Raw genomic sequence first — 22,576 nt, 5'->3', positions numbered from 1 at the left:
CGTGGAGCTCATGGCCCCCGCGGGTCCCCACCCAGAAGCTCAGCTTCCTCTCCTTGTGCCCTCATCCTTCCTCTCGGGAGACCCCGCTTTGGCGCCTCCTGTATGCAGGGCCTGAGCCACAGCAGCCCTGAGGGGCGCAGCCCCGTCTCGCAGGGGAGCCACTTCCCCGGTTGAGCCCAGGGCCCTGGCGGGGCCGGCCAGCTGTTTCCCACGCTGAGCCTGGGAGGAAGGAAGCGCTGCCGTCACCCCCGTTCACTCGCTGGACTGGGGCCGAACCCCCCCGGTCTCCAGGCCATGGTTTGTTCACCCCTACGTGGGCCCTGTGGGGCCTCTTCCAGCCCCGCCCCCCAGCAGCATTTGCTCCAAGAGTCTAGTCGAAATCCTTGTCGTTTTAAAGTAAGGAAAACGGGAGATTTTTTCTGCTGGTTTGAGAATAATGCGAACCAGTCAGCCGAGTGTTCTGCTTCCTCGCTCACAGCAAGGATGGTTATGGTCCACCCTCAGTCGAGATTGGCGCCCAGCTTAAGCTAGGAACAGACTTAGATGGCTCAGGTGCTGATTGATGCAACGATCTGCTTCAGGCGAGGCTGGATCCAGGTGTCCATGCAGTCTCGGGAGCATGCCTGCAGCTCTCTCTGTCAGGCTGTCTCCCCAGAGCCCCAGGTCTCACCCTCCCACACAGAAGGGCCCCTTCTCCCTGAGTCACTTGAATCGACATCCCCAGGGATGTCACGTGCTCATTTATGAGCTAACCACTGGCTGGGTGCCGGGGGTGGAGCTGAGGCCCTGGGCGCTGAACTGTGCAGACGCCAGGGACCCCGGCCTGTCCCCTGGGAGCCCAGCGCCCTGGGGAGGCGACACCTCATACCTTGAACAGAGGAAACGAAGGCTCGGGGAGGGCAGTGGGGACCGAGGCAGTGCTGTCCCTCCCCAGGGACGGGCCGTGTGGGGAGCCCTGGTGGGTGTGCAGAATCCTCTGAGCGTCATCTCAGGACAGCGTCTGGCGGGACCCCTGCTTGTCTCTCAGGCAGATGGGGAGGCCAGTATGACACTGTGGTTTTCTTGGTGTTATGCACTTATGGAGCGCCTGCTGTATACAGGCATGTGCCAGGCGTGGGGTCAGCCCCTCGGGACACACTGTCCCTGGGGTCGGCTCCAAGTGACCCTCTCTCCTCTTCTCCAGGCAAGGGTGGCGAGCGGAGCGCGTACACTGCCTTCGGGAGAGACGCGGGGGTTGGCGGCCTGACTCAGGTGAGGCCCGCGTCTGTGGGGCAGGGGCCGCGGCCGGGCCATCAGCAGCCTCGGTCTGCAGGGCACAGAGTGGGCAGCACCCCGTTTTCCATCCTGGGGGCGGCAGCGCAGTTGGGGGGACTGGGGGGCGACCAATGTGGGGGCTGCAGTCACGGCTCGACCTCACCCTTTTACTCCCCGCGTGGGTTTTATTTTTTTATTTATTTATTTTTTTGCGAGGAAGATCAGCCCTGAGCTAACATCCACGCTAATCCTCCCCTTTTTGCTGAGGAAGACCGGCTCTGAGCTAACATCTATTGCCAATCTTCCTCCTTTTCCCCCCAAAGCCCCAGTAGATAGTTGTGTGTCATAGCTGCACATCCTTCTAGTTGCTGTATGTGGGACGCGGCCTCAGCATGGCCGGAGAAGCGGTGCGTCAGTGCGCGTCTGGGATCCGAACCCGGGTCGCCAGCAGCGGAGCGCGCACACTTAACCACTAACCCACGGGGCCTGCCCGTGGGTTTTAATTTTAAATGAACTCGTCACAGTTTCCTCCCCTGACCTGCAAGAGGTTCGCCGGCCGAGCCGAGCACAGCACTGGCCACTCTCCAGCAGCAGCTGACATAGGCCCGGGCCTTGGGCCAGGCCAGGCCAGCTGGCTGTGACGGGAAAGAGGGGGCGGCCGGGGAGGCCACGGCTCCCGTCCCACAGCCCCCTCCAGGGGTCCAGCCTGGGGCCGCCGTGCGTAGCCGGAGGGGCTCCAATAGACACCACCCACCCCCAAGGAACAGGCGGGGAAACTGAGGCCATCCCGGCAGCCCCGTGCCCTCCTAGGGGGCCTGCCCCACAGGCTGCCTCTTCCCCTCAGGGCGAAATTCTCCCCGACGCCTGCCTGGTGAGGCCAACGGGAGCGGTGGCCAGCCACAGTGGTCTCAGCATGGCCTCCTGTCCTGGTCACCCCCCATGCCCGAGGGTTTCATTCCTGTCCCCACTTGCAGCTCCCGGATCTCGGGGTACACTGGGCCTTGTCCCAGGTGGCACTGCCTGTGTGCACACCGGGCCCAAGCCAGAGTGGCAGCAGGCGCAGCTATTGAGCGCCAGCTGGCTACCAGGTCCTGTGCCCAGGGCAGAACTCGCATGGCCCCCTTCGGTCCCCACGAGGCCCCCTGAGCTGTGGGAGTGGCCGCCGTGCCCATTTCACAGACGGGAGAGCCGAGGCGGCGGGCGCCCCTCGCGTGAGCCCAGGACTCCTGTTCCCGAGGGAAGGAAGCCCGTTTCCAACTGATCTGTGCAGAGTTAGAGTGTTCACCTGCAGAAAAACGAAAGACGCTCACAGAGTGAAACAGGCAGGTTCCACCGACACCAGACGCGGGTGTGCACGTCGAGCGTCCCGGAGCGGGCCGTCCACAGGCCGCTGGGCCATGGCGTCTCTTCCGTGGTCTCTGTCCTTCGTGGAAACAGCCGTGCAGCTCACAGGCTGTAGCGCCTGTTTCGGATCAGAGACACACGACGGGTGTCTGCAGAGATGCAGCTGAGAGACGGGAAGGGCTCCCTGCAGGGTCCCCGTCACCCCTTGGACCGCCCCTCGGCCTCCACCTTCGCACTTGTGTGTTTTTTTACCCGGAATTGGCCAGGGGGCCAGACGCCAGCTCATGCCCCCTGACCCCCTCCTCCACAGGCTGGCTTTCTGCCCAGCGAGCTGGCCCTCAGCAGCCCCGGGCCACTGTCCCCGTCGGCCGTCAAGGGCGGCTCCCAGTATTACTCCTCCTACCCCGGGCACGCTCGGCGGAGAGCCGCGGACAGCGGCCTGGGTGAGTGGGGCAGGGGGGCGGGGCAGGGAGGGGGTCGGCCTGCTGTGGGACCCCCCTCCGGGTCCTGGCTAGGCGGCGGGAGGGACGGGCGGCGGGCCGGGAGAGGGGCGCGGGCACTTGGTCCCGCTGTCCGTAGGAGTCGTGGTCTGAGGGCGCCGCAGCCGCTGCTCACAACATTCTCATTAACCCATCGGCCGGTACACGACCTTGTGTCCGTCTAGAGACGCCTTGTGTACACGGCCGGCTACCCCCTGCCGAGCTCACGGCCAGCCCGTGACGCTCACCGGAAGGACGCTGGTGCACATGCGTGTTCTCCCCGTGCGGCCCCGCGTGGGCTCCCCGAGCTCGGGCTGGCCGGCACCTCAGCTCTGGGCGTGGGGCCACTTTAGACAGCAGAGCCCCCACAGAGACATGAGAAGGGGCCTGGGTTCCTGGGCTTGCACAAAGCGGCGCAGGCCTGGTTCCCCCAGCTGGGCACCTGCGCGCAGGGGGTTTATATCCAGGGCCGCTGTGCACGCGTCTGAATGACCGCAAAACACTGAGGAAAGGGGTCGGGGACCCCCGGTTTCAGCGGGTGGGTGGATTTGCACGCTCGGGGTCTGGACAGTGAGGACCGCTGTACAGGGGAGGCAGGCTGGGGGCAGGCGGCAGGGGGGCCAATGTCCACTGCAGACCCCCCGCCCACGGTTCCTGCGCGTCTTCAGAGCCAGCAGGTGCACCCGAGGCCTCGTTTAAAGAATTTTATTATAAGTGAAGTTCAAGGGTCTCTTCCCCAAGGCGCAGGGTGGGGCTGTCTCCTGACTGCCCCCCATGGCAGGCGTGTCTCTGGGGCCAGGAAGGGCCCCCCGTGTCCCCAGCAGGTGGGGCGGGAACCAGGCCAGACGGGGTCGCTCACTCCTCTCACTCCCAACAGACTCGCAGCCCAAGAAAGTCCGGAAGGGGCCTCCGGGCCTCCCGTCCTCGGTGAGTCATGGGACAAAGTGGGGACCCCACAGGCTCAGGGGCCTCCCCATTGGAGGCCACACAACACGGCAGCGGGCACCGGGCTGCGTGTGCTCCTGTAGCCCGGAACACGCGTGTAGGTCCACATGTGGGCAGTGTGGGCAGGCCCCTCGTGGATTCTGAGCCCAGACCCCCATGGGCTTAGCTGGACTTCTGACCAGAGACCACCTCCGAGGGGGTCGGGGCAGTTCTTCCTTGGGTCTAGCCTGGGTCCTTCTTGCTTTAAGAGAAGGTTGTTTCCTGTGTTTGAGGCCTTAGAAAGGGGTGGGTGGGGGTCCCGGGAGTGGTAGCCGGCAGGGGCGCCCTGGGGTCTGGTTCAGAGGGTCCCCGCCCTGCTCAGGGTCGCCTGGGCTCCCTTGCCATCCCTGTGTCATCCACCCGGGTTCAAGCCGCCTGCCTTCCCAACCCGCTGCCTGTGGTTGGTAGGGCCCTGAGTAGCTCGTGGTGCTGGGGTCTGCAATTTAATCGCTGGAAGGAAAGGCACTTTGCTGGATAGCCCGGCTTGGCTGCCACTGCCCTCTCTGCCTGGCCCCGTGCTGCCAGGCGCTAACCCTGGAACCCATTTGCCATTTTGTGGCTCTGGGGCAGCCGGGGCAGAATACTGATCCAGGGCCCTGCCTCCGAGGCCCCGGGGCCTCATGTGATCAGGCTGGGCCACGGGAGGTTCCAGCACTGGGGGAACAAGGAAGAAGGAGGGGCTGGGGGTGTCACAGCTGGGCTTTGATGGATGACTAGGAGTTTGCTGGATGAAGGAGGGAAAAGACATTCTGCGTAGGGCATCTAGTCTATAAAGGCCTCAGGTGCAAGAGGCTGGAACTTTGTGGGGAGCAGGAGGTGGGGGCAGAAGAGAAAGAATAGATGACAACGCATCCAGAGCCTCAAATGCTGGGCCAAGGGGTAGTTTTAGGGGCAGCGTTAGCACAGCACCGGGAAATGGGGAGGTGGTGGACTGCTCTCCAGGTGGAGGGCAAGGCTGGGAGTGGGCCAGTCCCGGCCCTGACCGTGCCCGCCCCCCTGCCCGCAGGTGTACCCACCCAGCTCAGGTGACGACTACGGCAGGGACGCCACTGCCTACCCGTCTGCCAAGACCCCTGGCAGCACCTACCCCTCTCCCTTCTACATGGCAGGTGCGGCGGGGCTCGCCCAGGACGGCCGGGGTCCTTCTCCCTGCTCCCATGGTCCCCCCTCCCCCCTCACTGTCCCCCTTGGTCCCCTTCTGCCCCCTCATGGTTCCCCTCTCCACAGATGGCACCCTGCACCCCTCGGCTGAGCTCTGGAGCCCCTCGGGCCAGGCGGGCTTCGGGCCCATGCTGGGTGGGGGCTCGTCCCCCCTGCCCCTCCCGCCAGGCGGTGGCAGCTCCGTGGGCAGTAGTGGCAGCGGGTTTGGCGGCTTGCACCAGCACGAGCGCCTGGTAAGCCCCGAGGGGTGGGGAGGATGGGGGGTGGGGGCGTGGGGTGGCGCCCCGTCTGACCCTCGACCCCGTCCTGCCGCAGGGCTACCAGCTGCACGGCGCGGAGGTGAACGGCGGGCTCCCGGCCGTGGCTACCTTCTCCTCAGCCCCCGCGGCCGCCTACGGCAGCGTCTCCGGCCCCACACCCCCCGTCAGCGGGGCCGATAGCCTCATGGGTACGGCCCCCTCACCCCACCCCGATGCTGCCCCATGAGCTTGAGACCCAGGCGGGCGCAGAAGTTTGCTGGGGCCGGCTGTTGTTAACATCCCCCTCTCCCGAGCCCGCCCTGGATGTGGGCTCTGGCTCCCAAGACCCTGTCTCAGATGTCTGGAGACAGTTCTGTGGGGGGTGGGGAAACTGAGGCCCAGAGACGGGAGTCGCTCGCCTGGGGTCCTGCAGCCCGCCTTCCCCGAGCTTCTGTGGAGGCAGGTGGGGAGTCATCAGGCAGAAACCAGAGCAAAGCCAGGGGCTTACCAGAGCTGGGCAGCTGAGCGCAGGAGGGAGCTCCCCATCAGCTGGGGCATCCAAGCTGGATGGATCCCCGAGGTGGGGCCTGACCTCTCTCCACCCACAGGCTCCCGCGGGACCACGGCCAGCAGCTCCGGGGACGCCCTTGGGAAGGCGCTGGCCTCGGTGAGGCTCGGGGCACGGCGGGTGGCGGGGTGGCAACCCCGTGAGGCCGGCCCTGACCAGCCACCCTGTCGCCTGTCTCTCCTTGTGCCCGCTGCAGATCTACTCCCCGGATCACTCAAGCAATAACTTCTCGTCCAGCCCCTCGACCCCCGTGGGCTCCCCCCAGGGCCTGGCAGGTCTGTGTGGGGTGCTGCGGAGGGGGTGCGTCTGGTGCCTGCAGCTCTCGGTGGGCGGGCAGGGAGCTGGACAGACCACCCGCCCCGGAGCTCACGTTCCCTTGGGCATCCACAGAGGCTCCCCGGAGGAGGTGGCCTCCAAGCCAGGGCTCTTAAGTCACTGCGTGGCAAAGGCCGGGCAGGAGGCAGGATGTGGGGGTCTGCACCACATGAGCATAGGGGCAGGTAGGACCCAGCGGGGCCAGAGCTGCAGGCTTGTGGCTTGGGCCTGGGCTCAGGAACAGACACACACATTGGTGTTCACGCCGCAGGTATTAGGCACCAGCTGTATGCCTTATGTACCTTGCATGCTCTGCCAAGGGGGCTGGTCCTCCTGTCCCCGGGAGGGTGCGCTTTTTTACGGCATCAGCTGGGGAGGTTTCTGGGAGGCTGTGTGATTTCGTTAAAAGACCAGCTGGTCCTCTCCTTGCCCTGGTCTCTGCGGTCCCCCTGGCCGGCTACTTCCCTGTGGGGCATGGAGGAGCCGGCCTCGAGGGCACCTACTGTGTGCAGCAGAGCCGCCTTCCTCTTGGGAGAGGTGGGGGATGGGTTCTGCAGACGGGGAAACTGAGGCTCAGAGACGTGAACCCACCCGCTGGGTTCGCACCCCAGCCTAGCGAGGAGCTAGATTTAAACCCAAGCCCGAGACCCCAGGGTCCCCAGCGGGCCCGAGTGGCCGCCAGCGCTGAGATGCGGGGTGGAGAGCAGGCCTCTGGGCCCTGGGGTCAGCTCTGCAGGCGTGGGCGCCCCCGTGTGGCCATCGAACGTCGCAGGCTCCCAGTGTGCTCCCTGCCCCATGGTCCTGAAGCCCCTCCCTTTCTGGGCCGGGCTGCGTGGACGCCCTGTCTCCAGTTCCTCATCCACGCCGCCTCCCCTTCCAGGGACGTCGCAGTGGCCCCGAGCGGGAGCCCCTGGTGCCTTATCGCCCAGCTACGACGGGGGTCTCCACAGCCTGGTGAGCTTCCTGCCCAGCCGGGTGGGGCCGGCCCCAGTGGGCGTGCGGGGTGAGGGGGGGGCGCCCTCGTGGGAGCGCCCGGGAAGGGGGGTGTGTGTGCACAGACACAGGGACACTCGTTCCCGGGGCCCATGGGGGCAGCTCAGTGTGTGTGCGGTGGCCACGTTTCACATCACGGTGAAACCATGTCCCATGAGAGCTGTTGGGTCCTGTGCGAGCAGCAGAACTTGCAGTGGGACAGACGGCCCTTTGATGAGAACGAACGTCTCAGTTAACGTGTTGGGAACAAGGTCCAGAGCTGGGGTGGCCAGAGCTGTCACGTGGCCCTGTGACCAGCGAAGGCTCACATTTCGAGCTGGGCCACGTGGGGCTGCCCGGGGTCCCGGCAGCCCAGACCCCTCACCCCCTGCCCCCTCCCCCCGCAGCAGAACAAGATGGAGGACCACCTGGACGAGGCCATCCACGTGCTGCGCAGCCACGCCGTGGGCACAGCGGGCGACGTGCACGGGCTGCTGCCCGGCCATGGGGCGCTGGCCTCAGGCTTTGCCGGCCCTGTCATGCCGCTGGGCGGGCGGCACGGCGGCCTGGTGAGTGCGGGGCCAAGTGGGCGGGCAGGGCCAGGCGGGCGGCGGGGCCCGGGCAGCCCTGACGGCCACTCCTGTCCGCAGGTGGGAGGCAGCCACTCGGAGGACGGCCTTGCAGGCAGCGGCAGCCTCCTGCACAACCACGTGGCCCTGCCCAGCCAGCCCAGCGCCCTCCCCGACCTCCCTCGGCCGCCCGACGCCTACAGCGGTAAGCCCCAGCGTGCGGGCGGCCTACACGTGGGGTCCCCTGTGCCCAGCACCCTAGGCGGGGCACGGGTGGGCAGGTGGGTGGCAGTGTCCCTCTGATCTACGGCAGAGAGGCCTCGTCACGGAGGGACCGAGAACCACCAGGCCAGCCTGACTGTCCGCGCTCTGCTGTGCACAGGCCTGGGGCTTGGACCCCACGATACCCACCAGACCCTCACAGTGGCCTGCGGGCTCGGGACTGGGTCCTCCCCATTTCCAGTTGAGGAAACTGAGGCACAGCGTGACTGAGAAAGCCCCACCAGGGCCAGGGGGTCCTGCTGCTCCTTGGGTGGGGGCCGGGCAGGCACGGTCACTGGCAGACACTCCTAGCGGCCCGGAGAGGCCGGCAGGGTCAGTGGTCAGCTCCTTTTGGAAGGGAGGCGGGGCCCAGCGTGCTGTGGGCGCAGCCTCAGTGGGCAATACTGTGGGCCATTGTGGCCCCCACCTCTTCCTTTATTCGTTCAACGGTTTGCTTAACCGAGTTCACCCGACACCTGTGTACTTAACATCAGCTGTGTGCTTGGGGCCTCTCTAGGCACTGGGGAACAAAACAAGGAATTAGCTCTTCCTAGGGGGTGACATGCTAGTGGGCTAGACGGACGGTTGCCAGGGACGAAGTGTGGAGAGGAGGGGGTTGTAGTTTTAAAGATGAGGGGCAAGATTGGCATCTGAGCAGAGCTGAAAACGAGTGAATGCAGGAGGGTACCTGATGGAAGCCCATGCAAAGACCCTGGGGCAGGACTGGGCCTAGCGTGTTGGAGGAACAGCGAGGAGGCTCGTGTGGCTGGAACAGGGGGAGAGAGGGGGCAGGGAGAGTGGGGAGGGGACAGGGCAGGTCGTGCGGGGCCTGGAGGGCGGCAGGGAGAATGTGGGCTTCTCCCCCGAGGGAGCGGGCAGCCCTGGAGGGCTGTGGGCAGAGGAGGGGGGACCTGACTCAGGGGGTCACAGGCGCCCTCTGGTGGGGGTTGCTGGGAGGACAGATTGGGGGTGAGGGCGGCAGCCAAAGACCAGGGCGGAGGAGACTGTGCTGGTCCAGGGGGGCGATGATGGGGGCAGATGGTGGGGGCTGGCCGGGGCAGGGGCCACAGAGGGGCGAGCCGTGGGTGGGGGTCCGGGTGTTGTGAAGGTGGAGCCCCCAGGGTTTGCAGATGTGGGGGAGGTGGTGGGATTCGTGTCTGGAGCTCAGGGTGGTGTCCAGTGTCATTGGCACACAGTGGACTTTAGAGCCGGGACCCTGCACAGGGTTACCAGGTGGAGCAGAGTCAGGGCGGGGACAGGTGGCCGCGGGAGGTGGGGGAGGGTGGACTCTGCTGGACACCGAGAGGAGGACCCAGGCTGGACCCACATGGGGTCGTGTGCCCGGGGCGGGGTGGCGTTAGTGGAGTCCTGGGCGTTGCCGTCCAGGGGAGCAGAGAGGTCAGCATAGCAAAGGGGGTGAGGTCAAGAGAGAGCTTCTTTCAAGATTGCAGAAGTGACAGCACATTTCGGGGGGCCCTTGGCGAGCAGCACGCTGTCTGCTTGGCAGGAGGCCTTCGAGGAGGGGAGGCGGGTGCGCGGCAGGGCTCAGCGCCCACTGGGAGCGGGTACCTGGGTCTCCCGGGGGCCAGTCCCACAGGGCCATTAATGCTGGCCCTGCTACAGCAGGGGAGACCGAGGCCCAGAGAGGGTTCGGGGACTCCCAGCCGGGCGTGGCTGAGCCTGGCCGCCCCCACCCCACCCCCGTATCAGCCTTGTGACAAGTACACCACAACACATGACTAATGTGACACGCGTACACAGCAATGCTGCCTAATGTTCTATGCCCTGGGGACCCACCACACGACCCAAATCAGGGCAGGTCCTCCCGTGCCTGGGGACCCTCCCCGTCTCCCCCGCAGCCCCAAACCAGCCTCACTTTAGAGTCGGTGCTTCCCCGTGTTTCTCGATGGTGTCACCGCACAGCAGTGGTCTCACGCAGGGACACTGGGCAATGTCTGGGGACATCTGTAGTTGTCACACTGGGGGTGCTCCTGGCATCGAGTGGGTGGGGGCCAGGGATGCCCCCCAGAGAGTGACCTGTCCCTGATGGGAGCAGTGCCGAGGGGGACCCTGTGCTGTTATATTCCACGTGCCCCCTTTCCCTTCCCTTCCTTCTGGGTCCCCTGTTGAAGGGGGACCCGGCTGGCGTCTTGTGAGGTTGGGTTCAGTGTGGCCGTGGCCCTTAAACCACATGCTGTATTTTCATGGCTTTGCAGCTCTGTAGTGGATCTCCGGCTGCATGTTCTTCCACGCCTGTCTGCTCGTGTACATTGGGTGTGGGGTCTGCTGTGCTTCAAGGGGTGAGGATGGGCCTTGGCCCTGACTTGGGAGATTAGGGCATTTGCCACTCTGTGCTTTTGTGTTGGTGCTTTCCAGAACGTTCTGGAATGTTCTCCTGGTGCAGGTGTGCAGGAGTTTCTCAGTTGTGATTCCAAGTTGTAGAATTTCCAGGTACGCACATGTCCACCTTTTCCAGATAACGCCCGAATTTGGAAAATTCTCGTTGTCCAGAGTGGTCGGGCCGGCATGCCCTCCCACGAGCAGTCCTTAGAATCGTCAGGCCTCTCGATTTAGCCAACTTACTGGGGGTGAAACACAGCGCGCTGGGTCCTGATTCACGTTTTCTCAATCTCCTGAAGTGATGAAGCAGATTTCCACGTAGCCACATCTGTCTCCTTGTCTGTGAAACACCCGTTCGGGTGCTCTGCCTGTCTCCCATTGGGCTGTCTGTCCCTTTTTTATTGATTTGGAGGAGCTCTTTACATATTCTGGGCCTCATCCTTTGTTGGTTTACACGTGACGCGTGTCTTCTGTCCTGGGATCCTGTGGCTTATTTTCTTGGTGACATCCTGGTGATCAGAAATTCTCCATTTTGATAGAGTCCAGTGTGTGGATTTGTTTCCTCTTTTGAGAAGGGCTCTTTAGTATTTTAAGAAGTGGTTCCCCGGCTGTGAGTGGCAGTGAAATTTCCATGCTTCTCCTAAAGTCTGTCGTGTCGCCCTTTGCGTCTCAGGTCTCAGTCTGTGGAATCGGGGCCGGCGTGGGGCGTGGGGCCGGGGTGCAGGTTTAGGTTTTGCAGAGCAAGGCCCGCCCGGCCGTCCGGGAGAGCTCGCGCCCCTCACCCGGGGGTCGGAGCGCCTGGCCGAGCCCTCACCCGGGCCTGTTGCAGGGCTCGGGCGCGCGGGCGCCGCGTCGGGCGCCGGCGAGATCAAGCGGGAGGAGAAGGAGGACGAGAACGCGTCGGCGGCCGACCCCGCGGAGGACGAGAAGAAGGAGCTGAAGCCGCCCCGGCCGCGCACCAGGTGCCGCCCCCCCCCGCCCCGCCCCGCCAGGACGCACACCACATGCGCACGCACGCACACGCGCCCCCCGCGAGGCCGCGCCTCACTGTCTCCCTCTGGCCCCGGCCCCGTAGCCCGGACGAGGACGAGGACGACCTTCTCCCCCCAGAGCAGAAGGCTGAGCGGGAGAAGGAGCGCCGCGTGGCCAATAACGCGCGGGAGCGGCTGCGGGTGCGCGACATCAATGAGGCTTTTAAGGAGCTGGGGCGCATGTGCCAGCTGCACCTCAACAGCGAGAAGCCCCAGACCAAACTGCTCATCCTGCACCAGGCCGTGTCGGTCATCCTCACCCTGGAGCAGCAGGTGCGAGGTCAGTGGGGGCGCCCGCCCGCCCTCCCCGCCGCCGCCGCCCCTCGCCGCCCGCGCTGTGACCGTCCTCCCCCTCCCCTGCTGTCACCATCCTCACCTACTGTGACTGTCCTCCCCCCCACTGTGATCATCCTCCTCCTCCCCCACTGTGACCATCCTCCCCTACTGTGACCGTCCCCCCCATCCCCACTGTGACTGTCCTCCCCATCCCTGCTGACTCCTCTTCCTCCCCTGCTGTGACCATCCTCCCCTACTGTGACCATCCCCCATCCCCACTGTGATTGTCCTCCCCATCCCTGCTGACTCCTCCTCCTTCCTCGCTGTGACCATCCCCCCATCCCCACTGTGACTGTTCTCCCCATCCCTGCTGACTCCTCCTCCTTCCCCGCTGTGACCATCCCCCCATCCCCACTGTGACTGACCTCCCCATCCCTGCTGACTCCTCCTCCTCCCCCACTGTGACTGTCCTCCCCATCCCTGCTGACTCCTCCTCCTCCCCCGCTGTGACCATCCCCCCATCCCCACTGTGACTGTCCTCCCCATCCCTGCTGACTCCTCTTCCTCCCCTGCTGTGACCATCCTCCCATCCCCACTGTGACTGTCCTCCCCATCCCTGCTGACTCCTCTTCCTCCCCTGCTGTGACCATCCTCCCCTACTGTGACCATCCCCATCCCCACTGTGATTGTCCTCCCCATCCCTGCTGACTCCTCCTCCTCCCCCGCTGTGACCATCCCCCCATCCCCACTGTGACTGTCCTCCCCATCCCTGCTGACTCCTCCTGCTCCCCTGCTGTGACCATCCCCCCATCCCCACTGTGACTGTCCTCCCCATCCCTGCTGACTCCTCCTCCCCCACTGTGACCATCCCCCCATCCCCACTGTGACTGTCCTCCCCATCCCTGCTCACTCCTCCTCCTTCCCTGCTGTGACCATCCCCCCATCCCCACTGTGACTATCGTCCCTATCCCTGCTGACTCCTCCTCTTTCTCCGCTGTGACCATCCTCCCCCTCTGTGATTGTCCTCCTCTACTATGAGCATGCCCCCACCCCTGCTGTGACCATTTTTCCATTCCTGCTGTGACTGTCCTCCCCTTCTGATTGTCTTCCCCTACTGTGACCATCCCCCATCCCCGCTGTGACTGTCCTCCCCCCTCCCCCACTGTGACCATCCTCCCTCTCCCTTGCTGTCTTCCTCCTCCTCTACTGTGACCATCTCCCCGCCCTCACTGTGATAGTCCTCCCCCTCCCCTCTTGTCACCATCTCCCCTCACCGTTACTGTGACCATCCTCCACTCCTCTGTGACCATCCTCCCCCTCCCCCACTATGACCGTGGTCCTCTTTCCCTGCTGTCACCATCCTCACCTACTGTGACTGTTCTCCCCTCCCACTGTGATCATCCTCCTCCTCCCCACAGATGTGGCTGTCCTTCCTCTCCCCCGCTATGATCATCTTCCCCCTCCTTCCTGTGACTGTCCTCCCCCTCCCCGTTGTCACCATTCTCCTCTACTGTGACCATCTCTTCCACTCCCATTGTGATCATCACCCTGTCCCCCACTGTGAGCGTCCTCCCCTACTGTGACCATCCCCCGCTGTGACCATGCCCCCCCCCCACTGTGATCATCATCCCTCCTGCTGTGACTAGCCTCCTGTCCCCATGACTGGCTGCCTCCCCCCAGCTGTGACCGTCCCCCTCCCCCACTGTGACCTTCCCCCTCTGTGGTGACTCTCCCGCTGTGATCATCTTTTCTGCATTGCCCTTTCTCTCCTGCGCTGACCATCCCGCCACCCCGGACCACTGGTCCTCTGCCTGGCCCGGCCCCCGCGTCCCCCTGGAATGGGAGGATGAGACTCTGGACCCCTAGTCCTGCAGACCTGGGCACATTAGCTCAGAGCTGTGTCTCTGAACCCCAGGGGCCCAGCCCCCCTGGCTCTTCCTTCTCAGAAGCGCATCGCGGGCCGGCAAAGGCCAGCCCCCCTCCCGGGGACCAGTGCCTGTCCTTGCTCTGAGCCGACAGCCCATGGGGCCCCTTGAGCCCGTCAGCCCCGTCTGCAGGGGAGCTCATCCCCTGCTCCGCAGGGCTGGGTGGGGTCGGGAGAGGCCTCCCCATGACTTGCCCCCCAGCTGCTTCCTTACCCCCCCCGCCCCCCCATGCCCTGTTAACCCCTTCTCTCTGCAGCGCTGTTGCTTCGACGGGAGTTGGGGCTCCAGCCCGCCCCGCCGCTGTCCCCTCGGCTTTGGGGTTTCTGCGTCTGCACGGCCGTGGGCCTCACGCCGTGTCCCCTGCCCGCCTCTCTGCTCTCTGCCTCTCGCGCTCTCCCCCCACCCGGCCGTCGTCTCCTCGCTTCCACCGGCAGCCCCTCTCACCTCGCACTTGCTGCCCGAGCCCCGGAACGGCGGGGCTGCGGCCTTCGCTCCCCTAGAGCCCCCTGTGGGGACTTGAGGGAAGAAAGGAGACCGAGGGGCGTGCCGGCCTCCGGGTCTGTCAGTTTGGTCTGTGCGCTTGTCTGGGGCTCTGGCGGATCTGCTCAGGCCCGAGGGCAGGGTGGGCAGGCAGACGGGGCGAGGGCAGCAGCCCGCCCACCGCAGGAGCAGGACAGGGCACGGGGTCCGACCAAATGCAGGCGCCCAGCTCCTTGGCCTCCAGGGGTTCCTGCGTCTCGGGCACATGCCGCGTGCCAGGCCTTCATCAGTGTTCGTTTCATCTTGGCCACAACCTGGCTTGGCGGGTGTCCCAGCTGTGATTGTGCCGTCTTCCCCAGAGACAGGCAGAGTCAAGTCACTTGTCCACAGTCGCCCAGCAACACCACTGCTAGGGCCTGGGCCGAGGTTAGGAGCCAGCCCGGCACACGCTAGTGCTCTGGAGATCAGACGGGCCGCTAGTCAGTCGGTCTAGATAAAAACGGAAGCCCCAGAGAGGGCAGGTGCCCGCCCAGAGGCAGGCCTGCAGGGAGGGCGCCCGGCGGCCACTTGAGGCACAGCTTGCGGGCCCCCAGAGGCCAGTGTGGGGCACATATTTCTGAGGCCCCCCCAGGGGGTGGGGGTCTCTGAGGGGGTGAGCTGGTTGGCTCCCTGTCGGACTCTGAGTGTTCCCGGACCCCAGAAGTCTCCCCGCCCTGGGCTCTGGGGGCCTTTGCCTGCTGAGCCAGAATCTTCCCACCTCTTCTGCCCGAGACAGGCCAGGCTCAGCTCTCCCTCACCCAGCACCAACTGCTCTGAGCGGGAAGGTCGTCCTCCGGGAGGGATGCCGGGCCTCCCCCGCTCTCCTGGCCCCTCCTGGGGCACGTGGAGAGGGCAAGGGGTGTACCTGGCTCCCTGCAGAGTCCCAGGTTGGGGAGTCAGGCCCTGCCCCTGTCCCCACAAAACACCCCGAGTACAGTGAGGTCTTCATTTCCCTCAACACGTTCAGACAGCCTTGCCTGGAGCTGGGTGTGAGACACACACACAGGCACACCTCCAAGGTCTCTGCTCCAGGAACGTGTGCTCTGTGCGCACAGACTAGCGTGTTGTCACAGACTCCAGCCCACACCCTAGCACGTGCGTCTGCGCAGACCACACACCCTGCACACACACGGACCACCCATACAGACCACATTGCTGCAGCCACACAGACCACGCACTGTGCACCCGCGCTGCTGCACCCACACACAGACAGTCCTGGCTCCCCGCCCCCCACCCGTCACTAACGGAGGCCCTGGTGCTGTGACCCAGCAGTACGGAGGAGGTGCTGTCCCTGGAGGAGAAAGACCTGAGGGACCGGGAGAGGCGGATGGCCAATAACGCGCGGGAGCGGGTGCGCGTGCGGGACATTAACGAGGCCTTCAGGGAGCTGGGGCGCATGTGCCAGCTGCACCTCAAGTCGGACAAGGCGCAGACCAAACTGCTGATCCTGCAGCAGGCCGTGCAGGTCATCCTGGGCCTGGAGCAGCAGGTGCGAGGTAGGCTCCGGGCCGGCCCCGCCCCCGCCCCGCCCCCGAGCAGACGCCCCGCCCCGCGCACGCGCACGGCGCGCTGCTCCGCCGGGGCCTCGGCACGGCGCGCTGCTCCGCCGGGGGCCCGTGTGCTGGCTCCCGGCCGCTGCGTCCACGTCTCGGCGGGGGGACTCAGACTGTGACGTCCCCCGAACCCCCGATCTGTAGCTGACAGCCTCCCCAGGCGAGGGGACAAGTCGAGAAATGGAGGCGGCGCACGTGCCCCTGACTCACCTCGACCCCGCCCCCGTGTCCTCCCCCGGGGACCCTCTCCCACGGTGCTCTCCTCCTCCCCCCAGAGCGTAACCTGAATCCCAAAGCCGCCTGCCTGAAGCGCCGAGAAGAGGAGAAGGTGTCGGGCGTGGTCGGAGACCCCCAGATGGTGCTTTCGGCCGCCCACCCAGGCCTGAGCGAGGCCCACAACCCGGCCGGGCACATGTGAAGGGGCCGCCGCCGAGGGACAAGTGCCCGACCTCGGTCCAGCCCGGGACGGTCACGCCGGGCGCCCGGTCTCCATCCCCAACGTGGGCCGGACGGTCCGCTCACACGCCCGTGGGCAGCGTCGAGCCGACAGCGACCGGGAAGGCTGCGCGCGCCAGGGCTCTGGAGGTGACGCCGGCCCGGGAGCCTGTCCCCTCGGCCGTGCCCACCCCCAGGTCTCGGCCGGGAGTCGCCTGACGGATCCTGAAACTGCGTCCCGGCCCTGCCTCCCAGGACGGGCCGAGAGGAACATTTTTTTTGTAAACAAAACCGGAAAGCAAGCAAGAAATACACACTTGGTCGGAAAAGAGAAAAAATGCCTTAAGTAGGAAACGTGGCAGAGTCAGAACATATCACCCCCCGAGGGAGATGCTGTGCGAACCTGGCTTGTTCTTCTGAAGCCACCAGCAAATTGTGCCTACGCCTGATATTTTTTTTAAGGAAAATAAAAAGAACATTAGTTACGAGATTTTTTTTTTTTTTTAATGTAGAAGATAATTAGCGAGGATGCCGCCTTTGGTCTCTTGGTTTTTTGTTTTTTTTTAGCTTCTTTTGCATATGTTTTGTAAGCAACAAATTTTTTTGTATAAAAGTCTCGTGTCTCTTGCTGTTTCTGCTGCTGTTTCTAGAACTGAGCGTTGCATTTCATGATCAACCAGATTATTAAAAGTTGTATTAAAAAGACCCAATGGACACCTGAGGTGCCCGACCCCCACCCCGGGAGCCACTGGACACAGGACAGGGACAGCCGGTGTCAGCTCCCCGCTGGGTTTTAGGTGTGGGGTCCGTTTTCCTGCTTCGGCTAGGTGTCAAGTGGTGGGTGGGCCTCTCCCTGCTGGGGCCCTTCCCTGTCCCGTGCTCTCCCCTCTATTAAGAAGGGGAGCGCCCTGGCCTCGGGGGGGGGGGTGGCGTCTGTTGCGAGCCGGGGACCCCCCCGGGTGACACTGCCAATGACCCTCATTCTCTGGAAGCAGCTCTGGGACCCCAGGCCCCTCCCCATGTCCCTCCCAGGGACCCCCAGGCTGCTCTCAGAGCCCCCAGAGGTCTCCAACGTGGGGAATTTCATTGGGACCACATTCCTGGGCTTGGGGACCACACTGCTGGAGCACGGTGCGGGGGGCCCTCCCTGGACACCCTGTCCTTCAGTCCTTTGACCCCGGGACCCGAGCCGGTTCTCTGAACTCTGGTGGCGGGGCTGCAGCTCACAGCCTGCACAGAACCACCCCAACCCCGCACCAAGTGGCTGTCCTGGTGTGGACAGAGCAGGAAGTTACAGGGCCCCCCCACACACACACACAACGCAAGGCCCCCGGGCTGTGCACCTGCCCACCTTAACCTGGGCCCAGCTCCTGGGCCTCCCCAAGTCCCTCCTCTGGTCTCACATGTCATCAGGGGACCAAGTCGTCCCAGCTTTAAAACGGAAAGTCTAGCATCCCTGTGGCCCCAGGGAAACCTGGGGTCATCCTGCATGTCACCCCAGTGTGGGCTCTCGGCTTCCTTCCCTTTACTCCTCCATCCCTCTGTGAGAGGCCTTACAGACCCCCCAGGCTGGCTGCACTCACCCCACACCACCACCATCCCTGGTGTCTCCCCCCAGGACCCCCACTCTCACTCCCCAAGCCCCGGGGCTGCCTGACCCCCAGTGGCGGGAACGCCCCGAGGCTGGGGAGCTCGAGGGCACCCCGAGGCCAGCACAGGTGGGCCATCCGGCCTTGGGGCCGGGGCCACCTCCTCACCCTGAGCTCACCGGTCCTCCGCAGGGGTCTGCCCCCCAAGACCAGTCACGGGACAGCGAGGAGCCATGGCTTTCGGGGAACGCTCCTTGGTGACCCCCTGCTCTGTGTGGGTTTCATCTCTCTAGGGGAACCTGCCTCAGTTTCCCTGTTACTCTGCTGGTCCCGCCAGGAGGTCCGGATGGGCAGAGGCCGGGCTGCGCCCCACGAGGCCGCCGACTTGAGCTGTGTATCGCAGACGTCGCTGAATTATATTTATAAAGAGATTAATCCAGCCCTGAGGTGGGGAGGGGCCCCAGTTACGGGGAGATTGTGCTCTGAGTGCCTCAAGATAACTGGTTTTCAAAAAAAAAACATTCTTTTTTAAAGAAAGATAATTTTACACCAGTGTCTGCAGAGCTGGCTGGATCCCCTGGGATTTTTAACCGACCCCCCCCCCAAAGCCATATACACAGCCCTGCAGCAATATGTGACAGTTTATGACGGTCCTCGGCCGGCCCTGGGTCTCTCAGCTGCTGCTGAACGAGGGGGCGTCAGGAAGGTGGTGCCCCGAACTCGGGGTCCCCGCCGTCCTCGTACTCCCGCTGAAGATAGCCCTGGGGTACATGGCCCGTCAGTGTGTCCCCCCGGGAGGCCATGAACGAAGCTCACACACTGGGCGGCTTAGAACCACAGAGATTCACTCCCAGTCTGGAGCCCGGGTGCCCCAGACCACGGTGGGCAGGCCCGCGCTCCCGCCGGGGCTCCAGGGGAGGGTCCTTCCTGCCCCCTCCAGACTGGGGGCTCCGGCATCCCTGGGCGTGCAGCCACATCACCACAGTCTCTGCCTCTGTCTCCACGCGGCCGTCTCTCTCCCCATGTGTCTGTGTCCAGATGTCCCTCTTCCTGTAGGGACCCCCCGTCACTGCACCACGGCCACCCACTCCAGGACGATCTCACCTTAACTAATGGCACCTACAGAGACCCTGTTCCCAAATAAGGTCCCATTCCCAGGTCCCGGGAGTCTGAACTTGAATGTGTCTTTTGGGGACACAGCTCAGCCCATCACAGTGGACAGTGGTGAGCAAGGCCACAGAGCGACTGGGAAAGGTGCCCCCGGCCATTCCCCATCCCAGGACCAACCCTCCAGGGGCGATGAGAGCTCCCAGAGAGAAGCTGCTCCCAGAGATGCTGCTGATTCGTGTTAATTAAATACGTAATACACCAGAATCACTGACGTCCCCACATTCAGTGGGTAAATTGTATGGTAAGTGAATTACATCTCAATAAATGTGTTTAGGGGCCGGCCCGTGGCTTAGCGGTTAAGTGCGCGCGCTCCGCTGCTGGCGGCCCAGGTTTGGATCCCAGGCGCACACGGACGCACCGCTTCTCCGGCCACGCTGAGGCCGCATCCCACATACAGCAACTAGAAGGATGTGCAGCTATGACATACAACTATCTACTGGGGCTTTGGGGGAAAAAAAGGAGGAGGATTGGCAATAGATGTTAGCTCAGAGCCGGTCTTCCTCAGCAAAAAGGGGAGGATTAGCACGGATGTTAGCTCAGGGCTGATACTCCTGACACACACAAACTAAATAAATAAATAAAGTTGTTTAAAAATATATCTTAAAGGTGCCAAAATCCTCAGTAAGGCATCACCTCTGTCCCAGCAAGGGCTGGCTCCGCAGAAATTTCTGGAAGGAGCGTCTGCTTGACTCAGAGAAATCCAGGGGGCAGGGAAGGGGCACAGGGAGACAGGTCCAAGTCTTGGCATCAGCGATGGTGTCGTGGGTGTGCTCGTGTGTTCTGCCTCTCCACGTGTGCGGCTCATGGGGTGTGTGTGTGTCACACGCCTTCGCCTGGCCTCCCGCAGCAGCCCTGTCACCCGAGGGCCAGGCAGGGAAGGGACATGCTGGACTAGCACGGGGACAGGCCCCTTCTCCGGTGGTCGTCCTCTGAGACGACGCTGTGCTGCGGAGGGTGATGGCGGCCCCCAAAGAGATGCCCACGTCCTGCCCCAGACCTTACTCGGAAAAAGGGCCTTTGCAGACATGATCAAGGTAACGTTCTGCAGACGAGCTAATCCTGGATTTAGGGTGGACCCCAAATCAACGACAGTGTCCTCATGAGAGACAGAAGAGGAGAGAGAGACGCAGCAGAGGCCACGTGGAGACGGAGGCAGAGGCTGCAGGGATGTGGCCACAACCCAGGGATGCTGGGGCCCCCAGAGGCCGGGAGAGGCAGGAAGGACCCTCGCCTGGTCCCCTGGAGCCTCCCCCGGGCCCTGCCACACCTTCCTCTCAGACTCTGGCTCCAGAACTGGGAGAGGATAAATTCCCATTGCTCTAAGCCACAGTGTGGGGTAACTTGTCACGGCCACCCCGGGAAACAGACAGCGTGTATGTCCCTTATAACCGGCACCAGGAGCCGTCACCTGTTGCTGGCGGGACCGTCAACAGGCGCCGCTCCCCTGCAGAGGAGTCCGGCGGTACCCCAGAAACGACCGGATGGCCTGTGTCACTTACACCCCGGTGAACACAAGGAGTTTGGGGGCTTCTTCTACAAGCATCCGCCTCCCTGCGAGCCCAGCGGGCCCTCCTCCAACACCCACCCGGGAGAAAGGAAGACACGTCCGCACGAGACCAGGACACGGCTGCTCGGCACAGCTGCACGTAACCCAGAGGTGCTTCCCCAGGAGAGTGCGCGGACTCAGGTGCACCTGATGATTCTCGGAATAATCATGCTGCGTGCAAGAAGCCAGACACCAAGACAACACACTGTGTGATTCCCTTCATAGAAAAGTCTAGAAGAGGCAGATTAGTTGATGGTAGCGGAGAGCAGATGAGTGGCTGCAGGGACGGCGGCCGGGGGAAACTTCTAGAGGGCAGGGGGAGGAGTTTGTCATCTCGACTGTGGTGATGCTTTCACGGGCGGGGACCTACGTGCAAATGTTAAGTTGTATGTTTTAAATATGTGCATTTTTCTATGTCAAACCTCAATACAATTGTACATCAGTGGGTGAACGGATCCACACAGTGCGTCCACCCACACACTGGAATATGACGCGGCCATGAAGAGGAGTGAGGCCCTGACACAGCCACACCGTGGACGGACCCTGAACACACGACGCTCAGTGAGAGAACAAGACACAGAAGGACACACGGTGTGTGATCCCATTGATGTGAAATGTCCAGAGCAGGCGCACCCACAGACAGAGAGTGGGTTCGTGGTTGTCAGGGGGTGGGGAGGGGGATGGGGGTGACTGCTAATGGGGACGCAGTTTCTTTTTGGGGAGATGGAATGTCCTGGAACTAGATAGTGGTGATGGTTGCACAACCTTGTGAATGCACTAAATGCCAGTGAACTGTACACTTTAAAATGGTTAATTGCATGTTATTTGAATTTCTCATCGATAAAAACAAGAAAAGGAACTGTTTTCCCCTGAGGGCCAGAAGGGAACCCCACAGGGAACCCCTGGGCCGAGGGCAGTGGGCTGTGAGGGAGGCTGGCAGTTCCTGCTTATCCATTCTGCTGCTCACAGAATCCTGGTTATTCTTTCGAGGATCTGCCCCTCCCCCAATTTCAGCCCATGTCCTCATACGAGAGGGGCTGACTCTGCCCCGTTCCCACAGCAGTCTGACGAGAACCAGCCTTGAGGCATTTTCTGATTATTGAGCAAGAGATGCCAGCTTCCTGCAAGGGCTGCTGGAATGTCAATCCCGAGTCTCCAGCTGCTGCTGCTCAGAGAGTGAGGGTGGCACAGACGAAAGAAGACCCAAGAGATGGAGAGAGAGAGATTCGTAATGACAGCCTTCAACTCCTGGATCCAGCTGTGCCTGAAGCCATCCAACATGCCGTAAAACTTCCTTCTTTTCTCTTAAGCTGGTTTTTGTTGTTTATCACCTGAAACAAAAGCACTCTGCCTGGTGAGCTGAAGTACACTAGCAGGAGGAGCAACGAGGCAGGGCTTCAGGAACCGCTGGATCCAGGACCCGCACCCCCATGGCCTCTATGCCCATCTCTGCTCATCTTTTCAGGCAGCTTTATCCTCTGTCTCTCTCTTCTCTCTCAACAATCTTCATGAGGGCCCTGACATCCACTTTCTAAGTTGCCATCAAGGACAGAGGCTTATTCAGGTCTTCGGATCCCAAGCTCAGAAACCCTACAGCAATTGGAAAGGCCGAGAAGCAAGATCCAACCCAACGGCAGTGCGCATCCCTGGTGCCCAGACCGTGGTCTCGAAATCCTATTTCTGGCACCCACCCCAGTCCGTGGCCTGGAGCAGGGGCAGGGCGCACCCTGCAGCCCCCCGAGAACTGAGCGTGGAGGGCGCTGAGGAGCGGATCCCAGGAGGACGAACCCACGGTGACTGGTCCTTACCTCCAGGCCCCAGAGGCGGCGTCTGGAGAGGCCGAGCCGAGGACCGCCCGGCCCGGAGGCCCATCAGCGGACAGGGAGGAGGCCGAGACGCTCACGGGCAGGGAGCCTGCCTCCCCCTGCCGCCAGAACGAGGAGCCACCGAGCTCTCCACCGAAAACCTGCAAAGAAAAATCCGACAGGGCCTCCAGGCGGCAGACCACTCAGGATGAGCCGGCCGAGGCCCGGGGAAGCGCTGCCA

The 22,576-nt window shown here is 63.3% G+C and overlaps 1 protein-coding gene across 6 annotated transcripts in view; it reads left to right on the top strand.

Annotated features, from left to right (window-relative positions):
* The window catches only part of TCF3 (transcription factor 3), a 38,163-nt gene extending 21,305 nt beyond the window's left edge, over positions 1-16,858 (top strand). Inside the window, exons 6-19 of one of the 6 annotated variants that reach the window (XM_058537796.1) lie at positions 1,184-1,251; positions 2,909-3,041; positions 3,955-4,004; positions 5,068-5,170; positions 5,289-5,455; positions 5,538-5,670; positions 6,070-6,128; positions 6,226-6,304; positions 7,225-7,298; positions 7,727-7,885; positions 7,967-8,090; positions 11,316-11,448; positions 11,562-11,797; positions 16,066-16,858. In XM_058537796.1, coding sequence (XP_058393779.1) covers positions 1,184-1,251; positions 2,909-3,041; positions 3,955-4,004; positions 5,068-5,170; positions 5,289-5,455; positions 5,538-5,670; positions 6,070-6,128; positions 6,226-6,304; positions 7,225-7,298; positions 7,727-7,885; positions 7,967-8,090; positions 11,316-11,448; positions 11,562-11,797; positions 16,066-16,208 — 1,661 coding nt within the window. In that variant the 3' untranslated portion in view covers positions 16,209-16,858. Of the gene's footprint in view, positions 1-1,183; positions 1,252-2,908; positions 3,042-3,954; positions 4,005-5,067; positions 5,171-5,288; positions 5,456-5,537; positions 5,671-6,069; positions 6,129-6,225; positions 6,305-7,224; positions 7,299-7,723; positions 7,886-7,966; positions 8,091-11,315; positions 11,449-11,561; positions 11,798-15,506; positions 15,734-16,065 lie in introns of all 6 variants that reach the window. The other 5 variants (XM_058537798.1, XM_058537795.1, XM_058537797.1 and 2 more) reach the window with 5 other exon arrangements.
* Positions 16,859-22,576: the final 5,718 nt, after the last annotated feature.

Source organism: Diceros bicornis, unplaced genomic scaffold, assembly GCF_020826845.1.
Source record: "Diceros bicornis minor isolate mBicDic1 unplaced genomic scaffold, mDicBic1.mat.cur scaffold_67_ctg1, whole genome shotgun sequence".
In the NCBI taxonomy this organism is placed as follows: Eukaryota; Metazoa; Chordata; class Mammalia; order Perissodactyla; family Rhinocerotidae; genus Diceros; species Diceros bicornis.
Note: the sequence above shows the minus strand (reverse complement) of the source record. Positions and strands in the feature narration are given on the sequence as shown.